At 36.0% G+C, this 24622-nt stretch overlaps 1 protein-coding gene across 4 annotated transcripts in view; it reads right to left on the bottom strand.

The window, feature by feature from the left end:
• The window catches only part of HOOK3 (hook microtubule tethering protein 3), an 86153-nt gene that overhangs the window by 42789 nt on the left and 18742 nt on the right, over window positions 1-24622 (bottom strand). For all 4 annotated transcript variants that reach the window (XM_040090267.2, XM_040090270.2, XM_040090268.1 and 1 more), the window contains exons 3-6: window positions 20769-20841; window positions 11882-11932; window positions 8873-9005; window positions 6713-6780 (exon numbers count right to left, since the gene is read on the bottom strand). In XM_040090267.2, coding sequence (XP_039946201.1) covers window positions 6713-6780; window positions 8873-9005; window positions 11882-11932; window positions 20769-20841 — 325 coding nt within the window. The remainder of the gene's footprint in view (window positions 1-6712; window positions 6781-8872; window positions 9006-11881; window positions 11933-20768; window positions 20842-24622) is intronic.

The raw sequence follows: 24622 nt of genomic DNA, 5'->3' as shown, positions 1-24622 counted from the left end.
ATTTTTCTCTGCTAGTGAGTAGCTTTTTCATATTTCCACTACTTGGTATTAACATTAATTAATTTATTTATTTCACTCAACTCCAGGACATATCTATCTCAACTACTAGTGCAGAGCAAAGGTGATAAAAGTTCTGTTCTGGAATTGTCTGTAATTTTCAACCTTAATTAATTCAGTAGCATGCATTCCTGAAATGAGTATTACAATTCTTTGCATACTACTTCAGTGCAGGAATAGTTGATAGTGGGTTTGGCCTAGAATGTTAAAAAAACCAAAGCAACAAAACAAAAAAAACCAACCCCAGCCAAACCCTTATCACAAACCTTCAAATTAAATCCCGCAAAACTGACTGATCAAAAGAAAGAAAAAAGCTGTGACATAAGTTTTCTTACAGTAACCTAATGATCAGCTGCAGGGTGGGGAAAAGTGAAATCAAATGCAGCAAAAGTTGTAACTCAGCAACCCCCTCCCATGCAGCTCAAGCAAACATAGCAAGGCAATGTTCTTACTAAACAATAAGATAAAATAAATAAGACAAAAACAGGAACAGTCTTGCAAATTATAAATACACTAACTAATTCAGTAGGCATCATTACAGAAGGGTTGTTTCTGTCCAAACACACCATGTTCTAAGAGCTCTCCAATGACACAATTCATGAAAGTTACAATTTAAAAGGCCCTATCCTAAACAAAATCAGGACAAGATTTCTTCCCTGGAATCTTCTACTTAGCCTGGTAACTGTCTCCAGAGACAGTACTTCCTTTATTCCTTCTAGAAATCAGTGCTTTTGCACTTTTTTCGTTAGCAACGTCTTTTAGGATACATACCGCACTGAGCTTTCCCCTCAGTGCTGTCTGCTTATATTACCATGTACAAGCAAAAAAATCTGTTTGACATTTATATCATTCAAAACATACATTTACATTTATCTCACTTTCCCCATATTCTTAACTGAGATTTAACTGTATAATTTAGATTAATCTCTCTCTCTTCAACAGTCCTCCTCAGACCTTGACAATGTATTTCCAAATTTATTCAATTTTCTTCCACATCTTTACAATGACAAACTGCTCCACAAAGAAGCATTATCAAGCTCACACTCTATGCAACAATAATTATAAAGTCCCTAGCCTCACAGATGTCCCCTGAAAAATTAAGTCTTGTCTTTTTCATTACCATATATTAGAAACTTGTCTTCAATTTAGGACCCTGTTTTCTAAGCTGATTATCATTTAAGCAAAACCTCCCAACCCCAGCCTGCTCTGTGATGCTCCTACACACTTTGAATACTGCATTTCACCAGCCTTTCTAGATGATTAACAGGGATACCCCATATTAGCCAAATAGTGAACACCTCTCACTATTTATATTCACAATGCTGTTCACAAACACACAAGTAAGTTCCACCTGCTAAGTCAGCACTTTCCAATAGGCAGGTCCCATGCTGTGTGCAGCCTGCAAGGGTTTAAAACAACACATCCTTAACAGCCACCACCCCTTTCTGGCCTTAATACAACTTCCTCTTGAAAAACCAGCTCAACAGGCCTGTCCAAGACTTGGAATACAAGTGACCACACAACCCACTAGAGGCCACTGTGGTGTTACTGCTTTCTGTGACTTGCCATAAGGTAGGCCATGGCTAATAATATAATCCCTATTTTCTTCAACAAGTTTTGCCATCTCTCCCAAAACATCTCATCCTTGAGAACCCTTAGCAGAGGACATTATCTGGAATAACATTAGGTAGTGGAGATACAGTGTGCATTCATGGTACACCCACACTATGCATGTGTGAATTTCACTCCATAGGGTAAACGTCATGGGCAAATGTGAATGAGGCACTAAGGGCAAGAACCACAGATAGATGTTCATATCAGATGACTCAATGTAATAGAAAGCACCTTGCAATTGGATGGTCTGTGGTATGTATAGTGGAAAAGCTTAAAGATGAAATTTAAGGGATTGTTTTGTGTCCAGTACCACAACTGGACAAAGAACAAGAATGAGATTGCCAGATAACTCAAAAGGAACACAGAAATCAAACTTCTGATTGTCAGTTAACAATAAAACCATTTTAAGGAGTACAATATAAAGGTAGAATTATCATGGCAAAGGAGTGCTTCCATCTTTTCTCTACACATCCCCCCAAATAATGTAAATATGTAAATAGTTTATGCAAGAAAATATCTTGACCATGCTCTGCTTCAGGTTTGCCTATACACAGTTTCTCCCCACTGAGAAGCAAAAACTTTACCATAAATAGCACAGCCAATAGAGCACACAACTCCACTCACCTACCCAAAATTCTCTCTTCAGATTTTTTAAAAATTTCAAGAAAACTTTTAGTGAATGCTATGTTTTAAGATTCCATACAGATAGGTATATAAACCTGAAACACACACTACACCTTCCATCCACCTGAAAAAAAACCATAAGAGGCTCACCTAGTTTTCCCTATTGACTTTGTTTCTGGTCAACCAGCATTCTCTGATATTACTGAAATTTAGAGCTGCAAAATGCTTATTTAATCAGTTACCTGCTCAATGGCACATCACCTCTTTCGGCATTATTTATTACTAATCTTACAATACTAGTAGGTTGTTAATAAGTTTTAAAGCAAATTTCCATACTGTTTTCTTCTATATATTTATTTTGTTTAAAAGCTCAATGCCAGAAAAAAATCATTAAATACTGATGTAATTTCAGAACTTCACATGCAACCTGCAAGTATGATGCTAGAGTATGTGGTCTTGAGAGGTGGATCAATAACAATACTTTTGAGTTTAGAGGTGCAAACTTTATTTCATTTGTATTTCAAATGAGTCATGAGAATAAAAAGCAGAAGGAAGTGGCCTTCTTATTTTCCCTTCACATCTGTAAGTTTTCTTCAGGACCAGGCTACAAAGGAAATAAAGGTTTATCCTCACAATTTTGCAGCACTGGAACTAGCTTTCATTTCCAAACTCAACATTTAGTGTAAGTATAGTATAATCACCTATTTTCATACGTATCTTTAATGGAGTATGATGTGCAGAGATTATAAAAAGGAAAACATTAAAAATGTGCTTGCAAATCCAAGCAACTGCATTAGACGTCTGCAGGAAAAAGAAAAGCCTACTTAAGAGCTTCCCAGAGTGAAATAAACTAGCAACTAGCATTTACAAGCTTGTTCTATTTCTAGTTTATTTTGCACAGCAGTCAGTCTGGATTTTAAATGGTACCATTAGCTGGACAACATGACAATTCTTACAGTTATTTGTTTAGTTTTATAAGTAGCAGCTGTCATTCTCTGTTAATCCTTTATATCTATATTTTTTCATGCTCACAGATTCAGTATGACACCTTACGTAACACTTGAAGATCTGTGAATCCTGTATTATTAAAACCTCTACTTTTTGACTGCTTTCACTGTAAAATGTGAACAAGCTGTGTTGTCATGGATACATGAAGATTAGGAAAGGGGTGAAACCATCACAAAACCTGCATGCGTGAGTAACCTGAATTATGAAAGCTTTTTTCCCCCGTACACATGATTTTGCAAACAGAGTTTGCTCATTTACTTGATGACTTTGAAATCCAAAACACTTGTTTTATCTGAAATGTTGTTTCTACAATTAATAATACTGTGTAAGTACACTTAAGTGCCCACAAAGCAATGCCAAAACCTAGCTTCTGTACTCACATTCTTTTTCTGTCCTATAACATCTTTATGTTACTTTTAAAGAATTATGGTTATGTTTGACACTGTATATCCCTTAAAGCAGCTGGACTTCCCCCTTCCTCCAGTTGATACCCAGTCTACCCCCAGTCTATCTGTTAATAGACCCAATAAAATACCTTTATCTCATTTCCTAACTATTAAAAAAATAATTTTACTTCAGACAAGATAAATCTGTAAACAATCAGAATAAAATAGAGGGGGGAAATATCCCACCAAACAAAAAAGTGGAAGTAACATCATTGGTGTTAACCCAGATGGTAAGCACCTTTTCCTACTCCCCCTTTGGCAAGTTTTGATGCTACTCCTGACACTATACTGACTCTCAACTTGACCTGCACAAAGAGCGGCTAAGTGATCAAGTTCAGAGATGTTCTAAACAGCAAAGGCAAACAATTTGTTTACCTCATCTACCATCTTAATCAACAATGAACCTGGCTACTCCAGGATGAGACTTAGAAAAATGATGGAAGGGGAAGAGCAAGGGAAATATAAAATGGGCGTAATAATTTCTGTAAGAAAATATTTTGAGCCTTTAAAAAAATCTGAAAATCATGAAATTAAAAAACCCTGTTATATTATACATAATAATGTATTCAATCTTGCATCTTGTGCACAACTTGATACCTACATCTGCAGATTGGGATCTCAGATTCTAAGCAGTGACAACACAACAGATCAATTTGACTACACTTAAAAACTATCAGAAAAATCACTCATTTATAAAACCTTTATGGAGCATAAGGCATATTTTAAACATTTAAATAAGTGAATAAAAGAAACTATGAAGTTTCTATTAATCTGTGGTTACAGGTTAATAAAAATGAAATAACGGAATAAATTTTGCATATAAAATGCTTCTTCTTCCATTGAAAAATCAGCTTCTTCATGAAAAAAAACTGAGCAAACTTGTTATACTGTGCCTTGTGAAATACCTTCATGAGTAAGATGATTTACGATAACCTAAGAAGCATCAAAAAAATCTGTATGTACTCAGTTGAAACAGAAAAATTAATTACATAATACATCAGTAAAGCTTAGAGAGGTCTTCTGACATATCTAATTTTGAAGACTACCTGCCATGTCAAATGCTTTGAAATGTCTGGATTAGGTGACATACCAACTTTTCAAATATGCATATATAGCTAATTTCCTACATACTGATTTTTCTAAGTCACTTGAATTCTAAGAGCTGCTGAGCCTAAGAAACAGAAAAACTTCCTTAAAAAATCCCATGAAGTTTCACCCCTTTAAAGACACTTCCAATCTGTGCTGGCTATGATTAAACTCTCAAAATAACCTTCTCCATAATTTTGTGACGCACTGAAGTGAGACAGGCCTATAACTGACAGCCTCTTCCTTCTTTCTCTTCTTAAAAACTGGAATAATTTTTGCTAGCTTCCAGCTGACTGGGACCTCTCTAAACTCCAAGCTCATTGAAAAATAATAGAGAGATGCCTTGTTCTCCAAGTGTTCTTCAAGTCTGAGGCAGCTTCTTGCCTCTTCATTAAGCACTTGAGATCCTTCTCATTTGGTCCTGAAATGCCTTCAATTTCTTGCTTCAAACAGCTTGGAAAGTGGCATTAAAATCATTCAGAACTGTGCCAATAGCTGAATAGTAAGCTTTTTGATTCACTGAATTTCAAAAATCTGTTCCAGAAGAACATACCCTTACCCTTCTACTCATCATCTCAGAGAAAGGGCAGAAACACTGAAAAAGTTCAAAGTTTACTTATCAAATGCAGAAAACTGTGGGCTGCTTCAAGTCTAGCTACTTCATCAAAAAAAGGAGACTTTTATAAAAATCAAACAGATTTTCAACATAAAGAAGGAAGATAAAAGGAGATTTTCTATTTCAAGGTGGTGCAAAAGACAGTGATGCTGCAATTTGGGTTTAATTAAAAAAAAAAAAAATAGAAAAATCCACCAAGAGACGGTATATTACAGTTACAAAACTTACAAAAAAGTAAAATATGCCAAAACTCCAGCAAACTGTTGCTTGGCAGCACTGACTGGAAGATGATTTAGACAATGATTCTTTTGATGCTCATTCCAAAAGTCCTCTGCTATGTTAGAGACAGTAGACCACTCACTGACAACTGAATGTATGACTGCATGGATACAGCACTGGTCAAAGTGATGACTGTGGACAGATTCCCTTGTAGGCTCACTGATAATTCTTTTCTTTATGCAGACATTACAGAGATGAGAAACTGCTCTAAAGCTCAATGTGGAATTTAGTTTCCCTTACTCAGGTTCAGAAGAAACAGGATTACTGGTAGTTTCCTGGCTTCCCTAGCTAGTGGCCTGCACTGCATTAAACATCTATAGACTGACAGGCACTTCTCTTACAGGCACTTTGGACTTCTTGTAAGTCACAGAGCAGCTTCAGTGGCTAACAGTGTGGTTTTGATTTACCACAGAAGAGCACTTCTACAAAATGCAGTGCAGTATACTCACTAACTTGCAAAAAACATATCAGCCTATTCTATTATTCATGTATGTTCATGTTACATATAGTTACCCCATTCATAACACAACACCTGACAAAACAATACTGTTACCCACTTCTCTTTCTTTTCACTCGTCTACTAAATTTAAAAAGAAATAAAATTAACAGTTTATGAAATTTTTCAGATTCAAGGTATAAATTTTGACAAAATTCTATAGTAACTGGTTACTCATATGAAGTCAATCTAGCGCACTTCAGGATTCACAGGGAGGGAAAAGAAAAGGAGAGGGAACCCAGTATCAAAAATATCTAGAAGTTTCAGTCTTCTAGATTTAAAGAAAAGTGGGACATACAACCAGAGTTCCTTGACATAAAGCAAGATTTTTCTAAGGAAAAATAAGAAATTTTTCACTGTAAAAAGGCAAAATCCGTGCCTCTTATTTTCTTTACTTCCAACTAAGTTTTTCCTAAGTGGGAAAAAGCATACTACCGCAAAATATGAAAGACTGAATTTTTACTCACTATGGGCATATGAGCATACCTCCTGAATGGCTGTCATGACAACATGCTGAACTGATTCTTCCATCATCATTATGGTCTGGATGTACTCTGAAAATAAAAGCATTCTGAAATGTCAATGTTGAAAGTCAAGTCAAATAGAAGGTAAGATCAGAAGCTGCATTCTTCCTACAAAATGACTAGATGCCATGGATAACACTGAAATGTATAATCAGCAGTCAAGTTCCACCCCAACAAATCCAAAAAGATTTTATCACAAGCTTGTTCAGACACAAATACAGGCTTATTTGAACTCTACAACAATGAAAAAAGTACATGATTACATTTTTTCCCTGGCATCTCACACTTCTGAAATAACTGCTTTTATTCTTTTCTCACTTTGTCGCCAAAATGTTCAGGCTCTTGAAGTACAGGATCCATGCATAAGTTGTTCTTTTCTCTAAGTGTAACAATAACAGCCTGCCTTCCTACAGCATCCTCATTTCAAAGCATTTTCATGCTCATTTTTGGCTTTTATTTCTGTACTACATCACAAATTAAGTCCCCTCCAATTTTTAAGTTCTCAGCTATGTGTACATGTGAGCTACACAAGAGGTACCTTGTAAGATGATACAGTAGTCAGAAGAACATATTCTGACATTTAGATTAAGTCAAGGAGTAAATGACTTGCCCAGGGTAATATGGATTCCAGTCAAACATCATCTCCTTTATTCTTTTAATGACGTGTTTAAGAGTAAGATGCTGGGAAAAAGTCACCTCCAAGTGGGTAATTTGCTCATGCTGAATCTCACTCAAAGTACACAAAATTAGATTGTTCTGGTATTTCAAATGTCCAGACTGAAAGAGTAAAGTGAATACAAGAATAAGATATACTTCCCACTTGAAAATGACAAATAGTCACCAAAAGGAAGACAATTTTATATAAAACAGAGATGACAGGAAGTCTAGTACACCAGAGTTATTTATGTACTTGTGGAAGAACATTACTTTTATTTTAAGTAATAAAATAGCCAGACCGCTTCCTGATTAAGAGGATAGAAGTAATTTCAGAAGGAGAAACTAAAGTGATTTAGTCACCTAAGAAAATTGGAAAGGGAGAACTAGCTCTAAAGTTAAGATGCACCAAGCAAGAGGAAGACAAAAGGCCGGAAATCTTGGCAGCCATCAAATCCGAAATGAGCTAAATCTGGAATACAAATATATTTGCTCCAACTGTAACACAAACACAGTAAAGAAGTCTTATTTTCCAACATATCTATTTTTCCCACACATGACTATGTTTCCTGTTTTAAGTATGTAGAATAAATGTTTGTATTTTCCATTACCTTCATCTGGCTTGAATTAAGTGTAATTTATATAAGGTAGCTGCGTAACAATAAAGAGCCTGCACCCAAAGCAAGTTTATAACATGAGATGTAGCACACTTTAACAAACATCTCTATTGCTCGTTACATCCTCTCTGGCATCTTCAAGAAAGATGAATGGGTCTCTACCATATTTGTGCAAGTCAGAATTACAGTCAGTGCCACAGTAGCAGAGAGGCAGGAGTCTCCTTCAAGGACTGCTGAACTGGGATTCAATCATCTGGCAAGTGGTCTGAAGTTACTTTTTGGATGACCTTATCATGCTCCATCTTCAGCTTTTGCAAGAAGGGCAGGTTGCCAGCATTCCTTTTCCCTATTTGCCAGCCCCATAGAAATATCTCAGAAACTACAGTATCCCAGATTACACAAGACGTATCTTCAGACCAAGGATCAGTCATACTGATGGCTTTTGTAGCTTGCTGATGTAGCAAGATGATGCCTGGAATGCATCTCTACAATCAAGAGTCATGCTGAATAACACAATAGACACATTTTCTCATTCTTAACTATCCTGATCTACTGCATAAATCATTAAAAGGTGTGCCTGAGAATTTTATTCCTTGTAGAATGATTTTTTAGCTCAGCAAACCAAAATTGAAAATACATATGTATGTTGGAAATAAATTAATTTTCAGTCTGAGTCTCCAAAAGTAGTGAAGCTTACACCAAAAAATAATTACTACCGGTACAAAAAAATAATGTCATCATTATTTAAAAAAAAAAAACCAACCTGTTTCTGACAGAAAACCAAGAAATATAGTTTTTCTCCATAGTAGTTGCACAATACTCAAGAAAACAATGTTTTCAAAATTTATTACCTTGCTTCTGTTCACAATTCACAGCACATCCCAAAATAAGCTGAAGCATTCTCCCAAGCTCTGCAGCATCTGCATGCTCTCCAATCAGGTTAACATCAGGAAGGGTGAAGTCATTTATCTGCTGCCCTAGAATCTGCATAAAGACAAAGTACATACATGGCTGTATCACTGCACATACGCATATCCATTTATTTCATAGGAAGATGATTCAGAATCAACAACAGCTATTCACTCTTACTTTATCATAGTTTTGAATACACCTTCAAAACAAATTGAAATGCCTAGCACTAACATTCCACTATAAAATCATAGTGTTTGTTACAAATAATATGTGGGAAAAAACAAACATGACTGTCTCAACTCACAAGCAACTACTAGATAAACACTTAGCAAGATTCCTTCTCTTCAGATAAGAAAGCTAACAAAAGCAGGCCACCACATGGCTAATTTATTTTTTTTTTAAATTCCATTAAAAATATCCAACTAAGAATGCCTCCTGTAGCAGAAGATATTACAAACAAATCTGACATTTCTTACAGCTACGAAGTCAGAAAATTAAATGTTTCACCTATACAAAACATACATCCCAAACTCACAGGTGACAAACACAAGACAGCAAAAAAACCTCAGATCACTACACCTCACACTTTAAGCAAATTTAAAGATAGCTGGCAGCTTACAGCTAAGAAAGCTGTTTCATGGGAGACAATCTGAGGTAGTAGTACAATGATATGTAATTAAACAGCCCACATGCAGAAAGAAAGAAAAAACCCCGCAAAACAAAAGCCCATGTGACTCGCAATTAGTGTTATCTGATTTATCATTAAAGATCATTAAGGATTAATGATTGTCAGTAGAAGGAACTAGACAATTATGCTAAATTGCTCTTTACTGAACAGAAGGTTGAAAATATGAATATGAAATTTGGAATTAAACACATTTCTGACACATTAATTGCAGATAAAAAGAAACTAACTTCTTAAACAGGGTGCAATAAGGAAACAATGACTATACAGAGGGAATCAGTCATGTGTTTGCTGCATGCTCTTTTTTATGCAATACCCAAGAAAAACAGAAATCAGGTTAAGGCATTTAGAAAAAGCACAGCATATATATAGGAAGGATACAAAGAAAACAAGCCATTCTATAGTTTAGTGGGGTTGGGCTCTGTGGAAGTGTTGCGGTTTTGCGTTGTGGAACAATAGGATTTTTAAGTAGTTTTCTCAAAGAATTAACTTCAACACTACTAAAAATCTCTGTATACTTTAAAGGACACAGATTCACTCTTGTTGGAAAATACTTCCTTTAGGTCAAAAGAATTCTAAGAATGCATCAACCACAACGGAAAATATTACCATTGTATACAAACTACAATAATAGAAAACACAATATTCTTTGATTCAGATATGCATTTATATATTGATCTCCATTTCTGGAATTTCTTTCAAATACAGTGCCGGGTTTACAACTCTACAGTGACTTAATAGTCACTGACAATAAAACTCCTGTTCAGGAAAGCTGAGTTTGAAACAAACAAGAGAAAAAAAATTAATTAAAAAACAAACAAACAAACAATCAAAATCCCTGAAAGAAATATGAAAATGAAGGATAGACTCTACAATAACTATCTTGAGAGGAAAAAAAGCATTTAACCCAAATTCAAAAGACAAAAGTATTATACATTTACAAAAAAATGTTTCAGTTCCAAGGCAGCAGAGGTCTGCAGCAAGATTAACTGAGGCAGAACAAAGCATGAAAGCTATAAAGAGTTAATTTAAGCTTGTTGTTCATCCATACTTTAATGGACAAAGACAGCAAATGTAACATTTTCACTGATTGCTCTTCTGAATGCAGTACAAATTTCTGAATTTTTGAGGATGAACAACATTAACATACACATTTTTGAAAGGCTTTTAGCTACATCAGGTAAAATCCACATACATATCTATATTTTCGTAGTGGGGGAGGGAATAATGTTGAGGAAAACATAAGCAGAATTCATTACTAGAATCCAGATTACCTCTACTATAACCCCTCAGCAGGAAAAATTTCAACCTAAACGAAAATTCAGTCAGATTTATAAACATGCACTACCTTTACAGAAATTAATCAGCGTGAAAATGCACAGAACGTGCCTAATAGTAAAGTTTTTACATCAAAGACTTAATCATCATACATACTAACCAACCAAAAAGAAGCTTGTATCACTTTGTCTTAGTAATATTAATTTTCTGTAACAAAAACCTGATCTGTTTCTTTTTAGTGTTTGCAGTCATGATCAGCTTGCTTAATCATCTGTTTTCAACACTTATTTAAACACGGACACCTAATCATTTATTGAAGATGAACTCCTAAGATTAGGTTTTCCTTTCTGCAGTACTTCAATTTATTAACAAATAACTTAATCTCTGCAGTATTTATGAGAAGACAATATTTCGAAACAAGCAATGTCTAGAACATGCATATTATGGATTTTGTGCTGCCGCCTGCACAGATCAATTTGTCTCAAACATTACTGAAAGCATATTTCAGCTGAAGATTCACCGGTGAAAGAAAAAATACTATAACTCCTCTGGAGTATTAAGTGCTGAGTTTGCTCAAAATAAGAGAGAATGACAAGGGCTGAGTCCAATATCTCCGAATTAAAATATTCCATTTAAAATCTTTATGTGGGAAGAGGCTAGAAATGCTGTTTACTCAGTCTCCTCAAGAGAAAAATAAGTACATCAGACACAAAGTCCATCATCACAACATAGTCAGTAAAGCCATCAACTCTTTACATGAGAAAATTTGCATATCGGGTTTCCCTGAACTCCTCAGTATTCAATAAAGGTGAGAAGTTTTAAAGAAGGCCAAGACTAGGGAATGAGACATGAATCACTATATATGCCAAAATATTTGCAAGAAAATGTCAGAACCTGTAGAATACAACTTATCTTCAACAGATATTAACTAAAATACATTACTCAAAAAAGCAAGTAGATGCAGATTATTTCAAATGGTTCTTACCTCATGGTTGTAATCCAATATTCCTTTTAAAATTTTCTTCAGGTTGCTTACCTATTTGACAAGAAGGAGGAAATACAATAAAAACAGGGAATATTTTACAGAGAAATGATCATAAAGTGGGTAATCATAGAAGAATCACACAAAAGAAGGGTTTAATTACATCTATTTACCCGCAGTTAAATTTAGAATCATGGAAGTTATGCAAGAGGCCCTTATGATCAGACTTTCAGATGTGAGCACAAATTTTTATTAATTCACAGAACCAATTTAAATTTATGAAAAATATAACATTGTCTTGGATAGGCTTTAAATCAGATCCTACAGCATGAATGTTTTTAGATACTTGTTAATCTTTGCATCCAGAAGTTGAAACATTATTTTCCTCCTTTCTTCTACTGAAGTATCCTAGTAATCTACTTTCTGCAGAGATAAGCCTCTTCTTCCAAACCAAAACCAGCAACTGCTCAATATCATACTTCATTCCCAACCCATAAAAGTTTGTTATTTTTCTCATTAATTATTACTCTTAGCTCTTTCATGTTTGTTCTAGTCATTCTCTGTCCCCCCCTTCCCCCTCACAGTTTTTACAAATGAATGTCTGTCTTACAGTAGCTAGCAAAATTCAATTTCTCCATGATGACTTCACTGCTGTACAATGGTAGCTTCTGTTCATTTACATAACCAATGGCACCAGCCTTCTGCTGTACAGAATGTATGTCACATTTCCCTAGTATTGAGTATTGCTCCCTTCCTACCAAAATCCATTTGCATTGTCTCTGAAAATAGTGTTTAAAATTATCAAAATGCCCATTGGTCTCACAGGTGAAATTCAGACCAAAAAAAAAAAATCTTTGCTGAAAGTAACTGCTACCACCAATTACTGCTGAATTACTGTAAGAATTTTCACCAACTACTGTTCAAGTATTTAAGAAAAGAATTTAGATAATAGAAGCAGCAAACTGTTTCCTGGGACAGAGGAGCAGCTGAGGGAGATGGGGTTGTTTAGCCTAGAGAAAAGGAAGCTCAGGGGTGACCTTATTATTCTTTACAACTCCCTGAAAGGAAGGTGTACCCAGGTGGGGGTCAGCCTCTTCTCCCAGGTAACAAGAGATGGAACAAGAGGAAATGGCTTAAAGTTTTGCCAGGAAGAGTTTAGTTTGGGTATCAGGGAACATCTCTTTATCAAGGGTCATCAAGCATTGTAACAGGCTACCCAGGACATGATTGTGTCACCATCCCTGTGGTGTGCAAAGAGATGCATAAATAGGATACATTGCACATGACTTATCGGTGGACTTGGCAGTTTATGGTTGGATTCTAAGATCTTAAGGATCTTTACCAACCTAAATGATTGTATAACTGAAGTTTAAACAGGATCTGCACAGACTAAAACTGATAGAAACAGGATTCACAAAGTTCTCTCACTGTCCTCAGCAGCCACAGCAGCAAACTGCGGAACTGCAATGAAGGGAGAGTGAAACCTCTCAAGTTCTAACTGCCTTTGAAGCCCACAGTAAGTTTTATATTCTTGACTGCATTCCAGAAATACCCAGTTAGGAGATTCTATCCACTGACAGAAGTGATTTACCTTTCAAACAACCGGGCTGTTAGGAAACATGATATTGAAATCCAGCGATAAACTCAACACTTCAATATGGTCAACAAACAAAATGAGGTGATGAAAGTAAATTCCAGACTCAAGAAAGGATACATACACTAAAAGATTTCTGCCAAGAAAACCAAAGTGATAACAATCTGATTACCTGACTCCTATTAATCTACTCCCTTTTTGGGAACAAGTGGCAGAAGTTGATTCCTTACTAAGATATAGGAACATTCTGACTGTCTCCATAATCACTGAATTTTAAGTCATACAAGAAACAAATTCATTTGGACTTGAAAAGTGACACATCAAATACCCTGACAACCTAGAATGAGAACTGGAGATGCTACATTATAGCATGTATATGAGAACATTTACTATCCCTCCCATAATGGCACAATAGGCAGTTTACATCTTCTACACCAAAGCATGTGCTTTCTCAGTACTATTACACACAACACAGCATGGTCCTGTAAGAGATGCAACTATTTCCTAGGTGTCTGCCCAAGAGCAACCAAGACCACCACTCAAAGGCAATGCACAATCATAACCAAAGTCTGCAACAGATTTAAGAATTTGAAGAAATTAAGAAATTTTATGTCAAATCACCACCAAGAATACCGCACTGATTGGAACATTATTTTCAAACTTGATTAATTAAAATCTTCCAGTTTATAATTTACCTGAGTCTGCTGCAGAAAGAGCCACAGAAACGCAAGGGCCATGTTGCAGAATTTAAGTCCAGTTTACCGATGAGAACATTGTGAGGAACCTTGAACTTGAACATAATCCCAAAAGAATGAGAAACCAAGTGTAAACCTATGAAATACTTCTTTTCACCTCTCCTTGTAAGCATTTTCAAAGTAAAATCCCTTAAACACAAATAGCCACCTTTCTCCATGTAACTTTTATAGCGCATAGAGTTGAGATACTGGAACAAAACCAACATTGAACAAAATTCATCATGAAAACAAGCTTATAGAGCAGCATCCTTGAAAGAAGAGAACAGCAAACAAACTGCAAACAGTTGAAATCTTCACAGTCCGATTTCATCCCACTGTCAATGAACAGTAGCAGGGTAGCTTGTTTTCAAGAATTAACTGTACCATTTTTGTATTTGGCACACTATCAGACAATTGTGAGGTTAAAGCAGCTTCTTTATAGACTTCTTTTAAGACTGAGACTGACTCAAACCTATCCATGATCTTCAGGATTATTCAGACAGCTCTAAATGTTTTCCCTAACTTGTTTGCAGTGAATAAACTTAGATGGCTTTACTGCCTCGCGCAGAGAGAGGATCATCATAGGGAAACTACCACCATTTTGTACTTTGAAACTTAACTAAGTAGTTCCAGCAATATTTATGAGGTCAAAGTATAGGAAAGGAAGAGCTCAAGCAGCTGAATGAAAATGAACAACAGCCCAAGAAATTGTTAGACAACCAATTAGATCAGAATTCTAAGTCACAGCAGAGGTGATGATTTTTCAGAATTACTTTTCACTTTCTTAAGCAGCACACAGGAAATTCTAACTGTAGTTAACAAAGACCATTAAATTATGTCATGGCAGAACAAAACAGAACTGCCAATATAGATTATGATTATAAAGTACTAAATCACTGTTTGGATGTCAGCCCATGCTGACATGGGATGCCTATTTGCTTGCATCAGCAACTTGAGTTCTTCCTTTTCATAGAAATATACGCTCTACACTCCTGATGCCTTTAAGCATTCATTCCCCCCACCCATACTGCTGCTGGAAAATGTGTGAAGTTTACTGAGGTAAAAAAACTGACAACTGTGCTTTATTTTGCCTCTGAATTTGTTGCAATTCACAACAGTTGGACCATTAAGTATTTCTAGACAAACCTCTATCCATTTTCAATCTCTTTAACATCTGGCCTTTCTGTTTTACTTTCCGAATCTCATATTATGAATGACAGGATATTTGCATCCAAAAGGGCAACCTGAATATCCTCACTCCTTTTTTTAACCTTGAGATTTCACCAATACCCACACCAGAGTTGTGTGGGTGTTCTCTATGCTAAATTATCATTACCCTCTCTGTTAGCAGCCATCTTGGCTGTAGTTCAGCATTACATACTAAGCACACAGTGCTTAGTATGAGACTGACCCTTACTACACAACATTAACCTGATAAACTGACTGGAATGAAAGCAGAGATTATGTGATCTGCCAACACCTTAAGACTTAATGGTTGCTTGTCTTTTCTCCTATTTTTCTTTTATTCTCACTTATCATATAAAAGCTCTAATTACAATTTACTTACTGTTTCCAATCTCAAGTTTGTAAGGACAGTCTGTCTAGATTTCTCTCTTTACTAATACAGTTGTACAACAAAGGGAAATGCCAATAACATGGCAATAGAAAATGCCCTTAAGCTTGTGATGGCTGACAAAAAGGGAGCATGGTTTTCTAACTTCTTGTTTTTTCTCCAACATTATGACAGCCAATTTTGCATTATCCTTATATCACATGTATGACGGAAACCCTGTTTGTGCTGCCAGCTCTGTGTAAATTGGCTTTTTTTTATTTGAGTAACTCCTGGAAATGTTTTTAGGGCACACTTTCAAGTGGTGTGGGAATTCTTAACCAATAAGCTTTGGATATCTCATTTTTATCCATTTGCAGTTAACAGGTGGGGTGAGGGGTGGGCAGGCATGGGGGTGTAGGTGGGTGTGTGCACACTAAGAAGGGTAAGGAGCACATGTGTGCACTGCTTGTATCACTCTCACAGGCATTTGGTTTCTGATTTAAACTGAAATTTGCAGGAGCATGTCTCATCACTGCTTATGGATGGAACCTAGAGAAAGATTAGGTAGTGAAGATTCAGAAGACTAACACAGCTCGCTACTATAAACATCAATAAAACTGTAATTTAAATTGATGCTGTAGTCTGAAAGCCAAAACAAAAAGCTCAGGAAAAAACCTCAGATATCAAGCTAAAAAATGCGCTTCCTTCCCTTTCTAAGCTTCCCATACTGAATGGAAGGGGACAGTGGGGAAAGGGGGACAATTTTATCCCATCCCTCAGCCAACAGCTTATTCCATAATTGATAAAACTGATGCACATGTATCAAATCAGTAATTTTTTTCAGTAATTCCTACAAATTATTTTCTAAACTACTTCTCATTTTCAGTATAGGATTCATGTTCAAGATATCTTCCTCAGCCATGAAATACTACGTTGTACATTATTTAAATTTGGACTATATATAACTGTTCATTGTACATGAGGAAAAAGTTCCTCGTGTTCATGAGGAAAAAGGTAATGTCTTTGCTTTTTTCTTTTGTAAACCATCCAAAAATTGCAGATAAGGCAGCAATGAAAAGTTTTTTTGTTGCCCAAGGGAAAGCACAAACTACTATGTATACTGATGCATGCTATGAGCATGACATTTTAAGCCTAAACAACATTTCTTTACTAAATACAGTAGATAAAAGATCCAGTCAGCTCTACGAACCAGAATGCTTGTTGAATGGTTACTAATTTGCAAGTTCCCCAAGTTCTAGCCTTTCCCTTTTTCTCTCCCGAGCTCAATTTCTGAAGTCTGGCAACTTGCCCTGAAACCAAGAATTTAAAAACATCCTTGTGGGTTAGGTTTTTTTGGTTTTTGTGTGGGGTTTTTTTTGTTTGTTTGTTTTGTGGGGTTTTTTGTTGTTGTTTTGTTTTGGGTTTTGTTGTTGTTGTTGCTTTTGTTTTGTTTTGGGGGGTTTTTTTAATGTTACAGCAACAGCAAAAACATTGCAGTTATCAGAAGGCACAATGCTAAAAAAAAACCAAACCAAACTAACCAAACCAATGCCTCCCCCTCCTTGCCCCACCCCCTCCCCCCACAAATATCTCAGGCTTATGTTCTTGTTTCTTCTCCATAAAGGACAACACACAATTTAAAATTACACAATCACGTCACTCATTACCTTCTCCCTGGTAACTAGTAACAGGACGAGAGGAAATGGCTTTAGGTGGCACCAGGAAGGTTTCAGGTTAAATCTTAGGTAAAGGATTTTCATGGAAAGGGTTGTAGAGCATTGCAACAGAATGCCTAGCAAAACAGTAGAGTCGTCATCCATGGAAATGTTCAAAAAATGTGCAGATAAGGCACTTGGTGACATTATGGGTTGTGGTGAACACAGTGGTGGTGTTAGGCTGAGAACTGGACTCAATCCTAAAGATCTTTCCCAATCTTAACATCTCTATCATTCTATCATTTTCTGGGTACTTCTATGAACAGTGGTGAGGCGTGCTACACAAGACCTACACTAATCTCTACCAGCACGCCTAACCACTGTTTGATGAAACTTCCTACACTTTACATTTTAGATTGTTTTGATGTATTTCCCCTACTAGACTGGCTCCTTTAGCAGTTCATGATACTAAGAGCTTGTACAAGTGTTGACTGTTATACCGGATGGCATAAGAGGTAAAGAGCAACCACGTTTAGCAACAAGAAAATAATGCAGCTCATTACCACAACATTTGAGATAATCCAGTTATCACTTCTCATGGCACTTCTCAAAGTACAAAGGGAAAGGTATATTCTAGAGTCATGCAAAGATGATGCTCACATCTTAAATCTAGTAATGAATACATTTCTATAAGGAGGTTGTAATGAGGTGTGGGTGTTTCTTCTCCCAGTTGGCAAGTGACAGGATAAGAGAAAATGGCCTCAAGTTGCACCAAATTTTTTCACCGAAGGCACTGTCAAGCACTGGAACAGGTTGCCCAGGAAAGTAGTCGAGTTACTATCCCTGGAGTTGTTTTGAAGAGGTGTAGACATTGAGCTTTGGTGCAGACTTGGTAGAGTTAACTTGATCTTAAGTCTTTTCCAAGCTAAACAATTCTGTGAATAGAAATGCACAGACTGAAGTGTTCCTACAAGCCAGACTTCAAATGAAGGACTGGATGGCAGACATTTGGAAAACTAGACTACTACTAATGTTTACTCACATATAAAGAACAGTTGGCAAAGTATAGGATTACTTTTCTGACAAAAAACCCCCAAGGGCTGAAATATTATACTTGTGCCTTTTAGTATTCTTCATGAAAAGTGACGTGGTCTCCAAAAATGTGTACAAAAAACCTGAATTACACATATTTCTTAAACAAAACAAAAAGAATCAGTCTTTAGTTCTTGTTTACACGGACACTTGAAAAACAAGATGGAATGACATCAGCAAGAAACTGAAATTTGACCTGATGCTTTGCCAATCTCAGTCACATAAGGAAGTTACTAGATTGCTCAGCTTTCTTTTTTCCACACCTGCTAAATTTTACATCTGTCAAATTGGAGGGAGACATAATATACATATTCCTCAAACTCTGTATAACAGTTATAGAAGCTGCTGCTCCACATTCAGTCAGCTCAAAGGCGATTATAACTAACAATTCTCAGTTTGTTATCCTCCACATGTAACAGCCAAGACTTCAATATTCTTTAGCAAATACATTTTACAGAAAAGACCTTGTATCCAGCTGTTCACTTGAAATTCCATACAATTCTTTGAGAAGTTCATTTATATTAAGTGTTCTACATGCAGAACCTAAAAGAGCCCTAAAGCTTTTTCAGGGATCATGTCTTCTATTCACCAGTCAGTCAATATATCCTCACCAGTGTACCCTCACTTTTCCTGGTTGCCCTAGTAGACAAAACATTCTAAAGCATTCCAGTCTTCACACCGCTGGTCAGACAGCAGAAATCATGCTGACAGGTTTCCTGGCCAAGTCAAAACATAAACAGCAGCAGTGTGCTCCATCTTTGTCTCAGGTAGCATTCTGTCTGTGTGTCCCCCTAATTCAGAGAGTGATACAGACAAACCTGTAAGTACCAGGGCATTTCACAGTTGTAGTCCTTCCCCAGATGCTAAGAATGAGTTTCAGTGGCTGGAACAAAATGTTTTTACAGGAAACAAGAACTAACAGTAAATTCATAATTATATTTCTTCCTCTGAATTAATCAGGCTGAAAATGGAAATTTAGAAAAGCACATAGATCACTGTCTGAACAAAACTAATCCATAACTACACTAACATCTGCATGTGAGACCATGCTCTTAACATTCTAAAGCAAAATGTTCTTTGTGAAAAGTGCATATTATATGGCCCTACGCAAGATATTTACTATATGTATTATGTCGTATTGATTAGTAATGCTGTATTAATATTTCGATAGTACAGTAAATGTAGTGTTTTGTAATTAAAATGTAGTTTTTGTAGTTAAACAGAAATTATGTATTTTTTAAGAGAGGGAGAGAATACTCGCAAAGATATAGCAGCCACCGGAAAATGTAAATATTTCAGAGAAAAAGAATTTATTACTTCCTTATCAGAAGAGACCAAGTTCTCCTGCCTCGCTCAGCCCTGAAGATGCCATAGGAAAAAAGTGACACTGACCAGAGAGAATTCTTTGTTTGAATGGAATTTATGCATCATATATGAAATGTATGAATATTTAACAGGCTATTGCTTTTAAGAGATAATCCTTTGTTAACGGGGGTCCTTCTTCGGAGCTTTTTTCCTGGGAAGGCACCCAGATGTCTGTAACTTTGTTTTTATTGTCTCGTATTGTCCTAACCCTAATTGTTCAATTTTTTATTACTTTAATTCTATTTTTATAACCATTTTATTACTATTAAACTTTTAAAATTTTAGAACAAGGGATTGGCGTTTTTCACATTCTTCATTCATAGTTCTTGTAAATGCTATTTCCTTCAGGTTTGCAGAGAAGTGCTAGAATGCCAAGTGATACAAGTGACCCAGAAAACAGACTGTGGTTAAAAACCACGCTGAGTATAAATACAGAACGATTTCCTCCCTTAAAACTGAGTAGTTCTGCAGCCCTGACAAAGTAAAAGGAAGCAACACTTAGCCATTTTTCTTCAAATATATTGCTTATTATGTTCCTATTTTTATGCAGTTGCTTCTTAAAAGTTGGGGGTTTTTTTAAAGCTGCTTTCACACAGCATTAAAAAATTCTCTCATTTAGCATTTGAAAAATGAGAGGTAAATGATGTACAACATTTATTTTAATATTTTCCTTTAAAATCATTACAACCTGTTTACAAATTCAAAATGTCTTTGTTTAAACTGTGCAGGACAACACAACATGAAAATAAGTAGGTGTAATTAAAATGGTCTAAAACTCAAAATGCTGTCTATAAAGCAAGACCCTAAACCAGAAATGTGAGAATATTTAGACACAATATTGTATTAAGAAATTGTATCTGAAATACAGATTCACAGACAAGCAAAGTATGTCAAATACCTTTAGCCTCCAATTATCTCCTACTTCCGTTTTGATTCTGTTCAACCAATTTTCATCAAAGTAAGCTGGATCTCTGAAAGATAAAAAGTGTATTCATTAAAAACACATTACAGAAACTGTGAGTACACATTAGTCATTAAGCCCCTATCTCAGGTTTGAGTTAATTTAAAATACTACCTCTTGTATCCGACACACTGCCTGAATATAGCAGTTCAAAATCCTGTTACTACTCACTTTTCTAAAATCTTGCACTCTGTTGATAGCACAGCTTCATTTGTGTGTCATGAGTAGCTTACGTTTCAGAGGAAGCTTTGTATTTTAAATGCATTTTGCCAGTTTTCCTTCCATATGTCCTACATCTTAATTTCTTCTCTGGTGCTGCAGCAATATTTACTTGCATTTCTTAAAAGTGTTAAAAAATATTATTTTCCCACATATTAAGGATCCCTACCATTGTACACTGCTTACAAGTATTCAATTTCTTAAATAAAAGCCTGAAACTGAACAATACATTGGCTGTTCTCAATATAGTGAGAAGAGTTGGGAAGAATCACTGAAGTTTTTATGACTAAGAACACACTTCACTATTTCATCTACCAAACACTATCTGTTTTTGAAATTCTCTCTTCACAGTAACCCTACACAAATCTTTTTGTGAACACCCTTCCACAGAAATTTTTCTATCCTCTGTATTTTTGACAAGGCAATCAAGAGAAAGAACAGAGAACTCCCACTGCTTGCAGAGGATACTTCTATTTCTATGGACAACTTCTCCCTATTATTTTTCCTCCAAGCATCTTCCACAAGCTGCTTCTTCAAGACACCTCCTGAGACTCTCTCTCTTGCTGCCAAGCCCAATGATTGCCTAAAAGGTCAACATTTTCTAACACTCAGTTTAGTAAAATCTTCCCTTTATCATATAAATCTTTGAAAATGCTATAATTAGAATTAAGGAGAAAGAATGTACTAGATATAACTGGTTTTGAAGGAGTAGGAAAACATATGGAAAACATATTTCATTTAACATATAAAGTCAATACAGTCAAAGTGGAAAAAACCACCTTTCTATTGTTAGCAAAATGCTCTTAAGAGTTTGTGTTACAGTTTCAAGTGAAGTTCTCTATTTTCTGGACTTATACTGCTGCATTTGCCACTGATTACTATTAGATTTTACTGCTGCATTTTCTACACATAGAAGGGTTCTGGACTGAACTCTTTTTTTTAAGGGCAAGATGCCATGAGATTTTCTGGCAAAACTTCAAGAAAACCAAATATGCCTGGAGATTCAAATAATACCCATATCATATATACTGTAAAGCAGCAATTACATCAGTACTTTTATTAGTGCATAAACTTTGCAGCCACACTTTGCATCTGATGCCAGTACATGCTGCATTCCATCATCTCCACAGTGCCTTCACAAGGCATCAAGGTCTGCAAGCTATATCACAACTACAATGCACACCAAGGGAGGAATATCACAAACAGCAATGTTTCTCTACTGACACATTTTCATTTCTATTTTTACACACTTTGTTACAGACTCTGGTGAAGATTACAGCATATTTCGCTTCCCTTGACATGGCATCTGCAAACATATAACTGGAAGAACAGCCTTAATTACTAGTTAAGTTGATGACTCCAAATTACTTCTATTCAAAAACAGTACAGTTCTAGCACAGATGACAGAACATTAGTTTACAAAACAGAAAAAGTAGTCTTACCCAGACTATCATCTGTTTTTGAAATATATGTTTTCAAATAGCTTTCAAATGGCCTCTCTGCCACAAGAAGACAAGTAAACCTAAGAATGACATTGATTCAAGGATATATAAGACCTCTGACATATGAAGAAAGTTCAGCTTTCACAAATGAAACTATGAAGCTATGAAACAAATAGCTCTCCTTGCCAAAAAGCCTTGATTAAAAAGTCTTCATTTGCCTAATTTCCACTCAATCACAACAATCTCATCTGGACATTAATGAAAAGAATGACAGTTCAAATCCCATTTTAGGTATGGGGCTCCAAAAACACCCTAATGACTGTCAAATGGGTCTTCTGAGAATTGCCAACACACAAGTAAGTTTGCTTAACAACAGACCCGCAATTATGAAGTATTTATGTAGCTGAGAGAGAAAGCAGGTATGACCTGTGATTCCCGGGGGAGGGGGGGGGGGGGCAAACAGAAAACAAACAAACAAACAAAACAGGACTTCCTTAAGGATTGTACCTCATAATTTTAAGGACTGCACCTGGCCACTAACATCTTTAGCTATTTCATGGCTGCAATGCCATGAATATATCAATCCCTGACATGCTATTTTCATAGTAAATAATGGTTCTAAGAAACAAGGTGGGTAAGTATAAACAACATCCCACAAACAAAATTATATTTGGACTGACTGGGTAGGTAGCTGATATTGCACATCCAGTTTTCAACAATAACAGCACAAGCAAGGACACCAGCTCAGGAATAGTAACAAGATCTCAGAGTTAGGTCTAACTCAGTTCACTTGGAAGCCTGAAATTCAGAATAAACTAAGCAGCTTCTCTCAGCTACTACTGTAGTAAAAGTAACACATGAACCAGTCTTTTACAGTCTGATCAAAGTCATAGGCTACCTAAACCCTTATATATGTCACCAGATATACTTGAGGAAGGTCCCTGAGAAATAAATCTAAATTCAGTCTTCTCCCACAGATCCCATTTGTTTTTTATTTATATGTATACAAACTTCATGGAAGCATCCAAGGGTCCAGCAACTGATAAGCAATCCGGTTGAAATCAGTACCATGTAACAGGGGTCAAAATAGCACCCACAATTCTTTTTAGAAAACCTTCATACAAGTTACACAATAATTAATAGCACACTGCAAAAACACTCTGCCAGGAATACAATAATCTGGAAAGCAACGGATTGGATATCAACACAAATCAAATCTAGAATGATCATCCTTTCCTTAACCTAAATCACCTACCATTATAATTTTCTTTCTCTTCAAATTTCTAATCAAAGTTCATTACTAATACCAACAGCAATGCTCTCTCTCTATATAACAAACTATTGGAAATCAAACCCGAAATAAAAACTTTTCCACAAGAATTTCTAAACAAACTTTAAAAGGGGGCTTCCAGATACCAGATCATTCACAGTCCTTGCTGCAAACAAGTCTCCCTTCACTATGTTTTTGGGGATCTGGATTTAATCAAACTCAAAATCCTTTAACCACCTTAGGCCATTTTGTTTGGAAGCAACAGCATTCTTCGTATAGCGTTTGAAAAAGCATCACCTAAGCAAATATGAAAATGTGTGGCTGAGAACTGAGCAGCTAAACTATCAGAAAATCAACTGGAACATCTTCATTACCATGACATGACTCATGCATGAACTAAGTATTTTGAATTCAGTAAGTTTCTGAGCTTAGATCCAAACTTATACAATCTCTAGCACTGGATAACTTTCAGGTTTAGAAAGGTATTTGACTCCTGCCTACTATCTCAGTAGTATTGCAGATAACTGGGAGTTTTCTTCAGAGCACAAGACACTTAATGCTGTCGATAATGTTCTATCACTTCATGTGATGTTTTCAGCAGTGCTCATTTATACCAACTCCATCTTATTTTATATGCAAATTTTCCTCTATTTAAGCAATCATCTCTCTGCATCACAGATGCCAAAAGACAGAAATACTCTTCTGAAGAAAACCAACCCACAGAGCATGTAGTATAACTCATGATTATTACTCATTTTAACAGTGGTACAGAAAGCTGCTTCAAAAAACATGTTTACAAAAATTTGCCTCCCCCAGTGATACACAAAAACATGGCTTTTGTGTTTTGCCTGTGTCAAAAC

The sequence above is a fragment of the Hirundo rustica genome, chromosome Z (assembly GCF_015227805.2).
Source record: "Hirundo rustica isolate bHirRus1 chromosome Z, bHirRus1.pri.v3, whole genome shotgun sequence".
Taxonomy (NCBI): Eukaryota; Metazoa; Chordata; class Aves; order Passeriformes; family Hirundinidae; genus Hirundo; species Hirundo rustica.
Note: the sequence above shows the minus strand (reverse complement) of the source record. Positions and strands in the feature narration are given on the sequence as shown.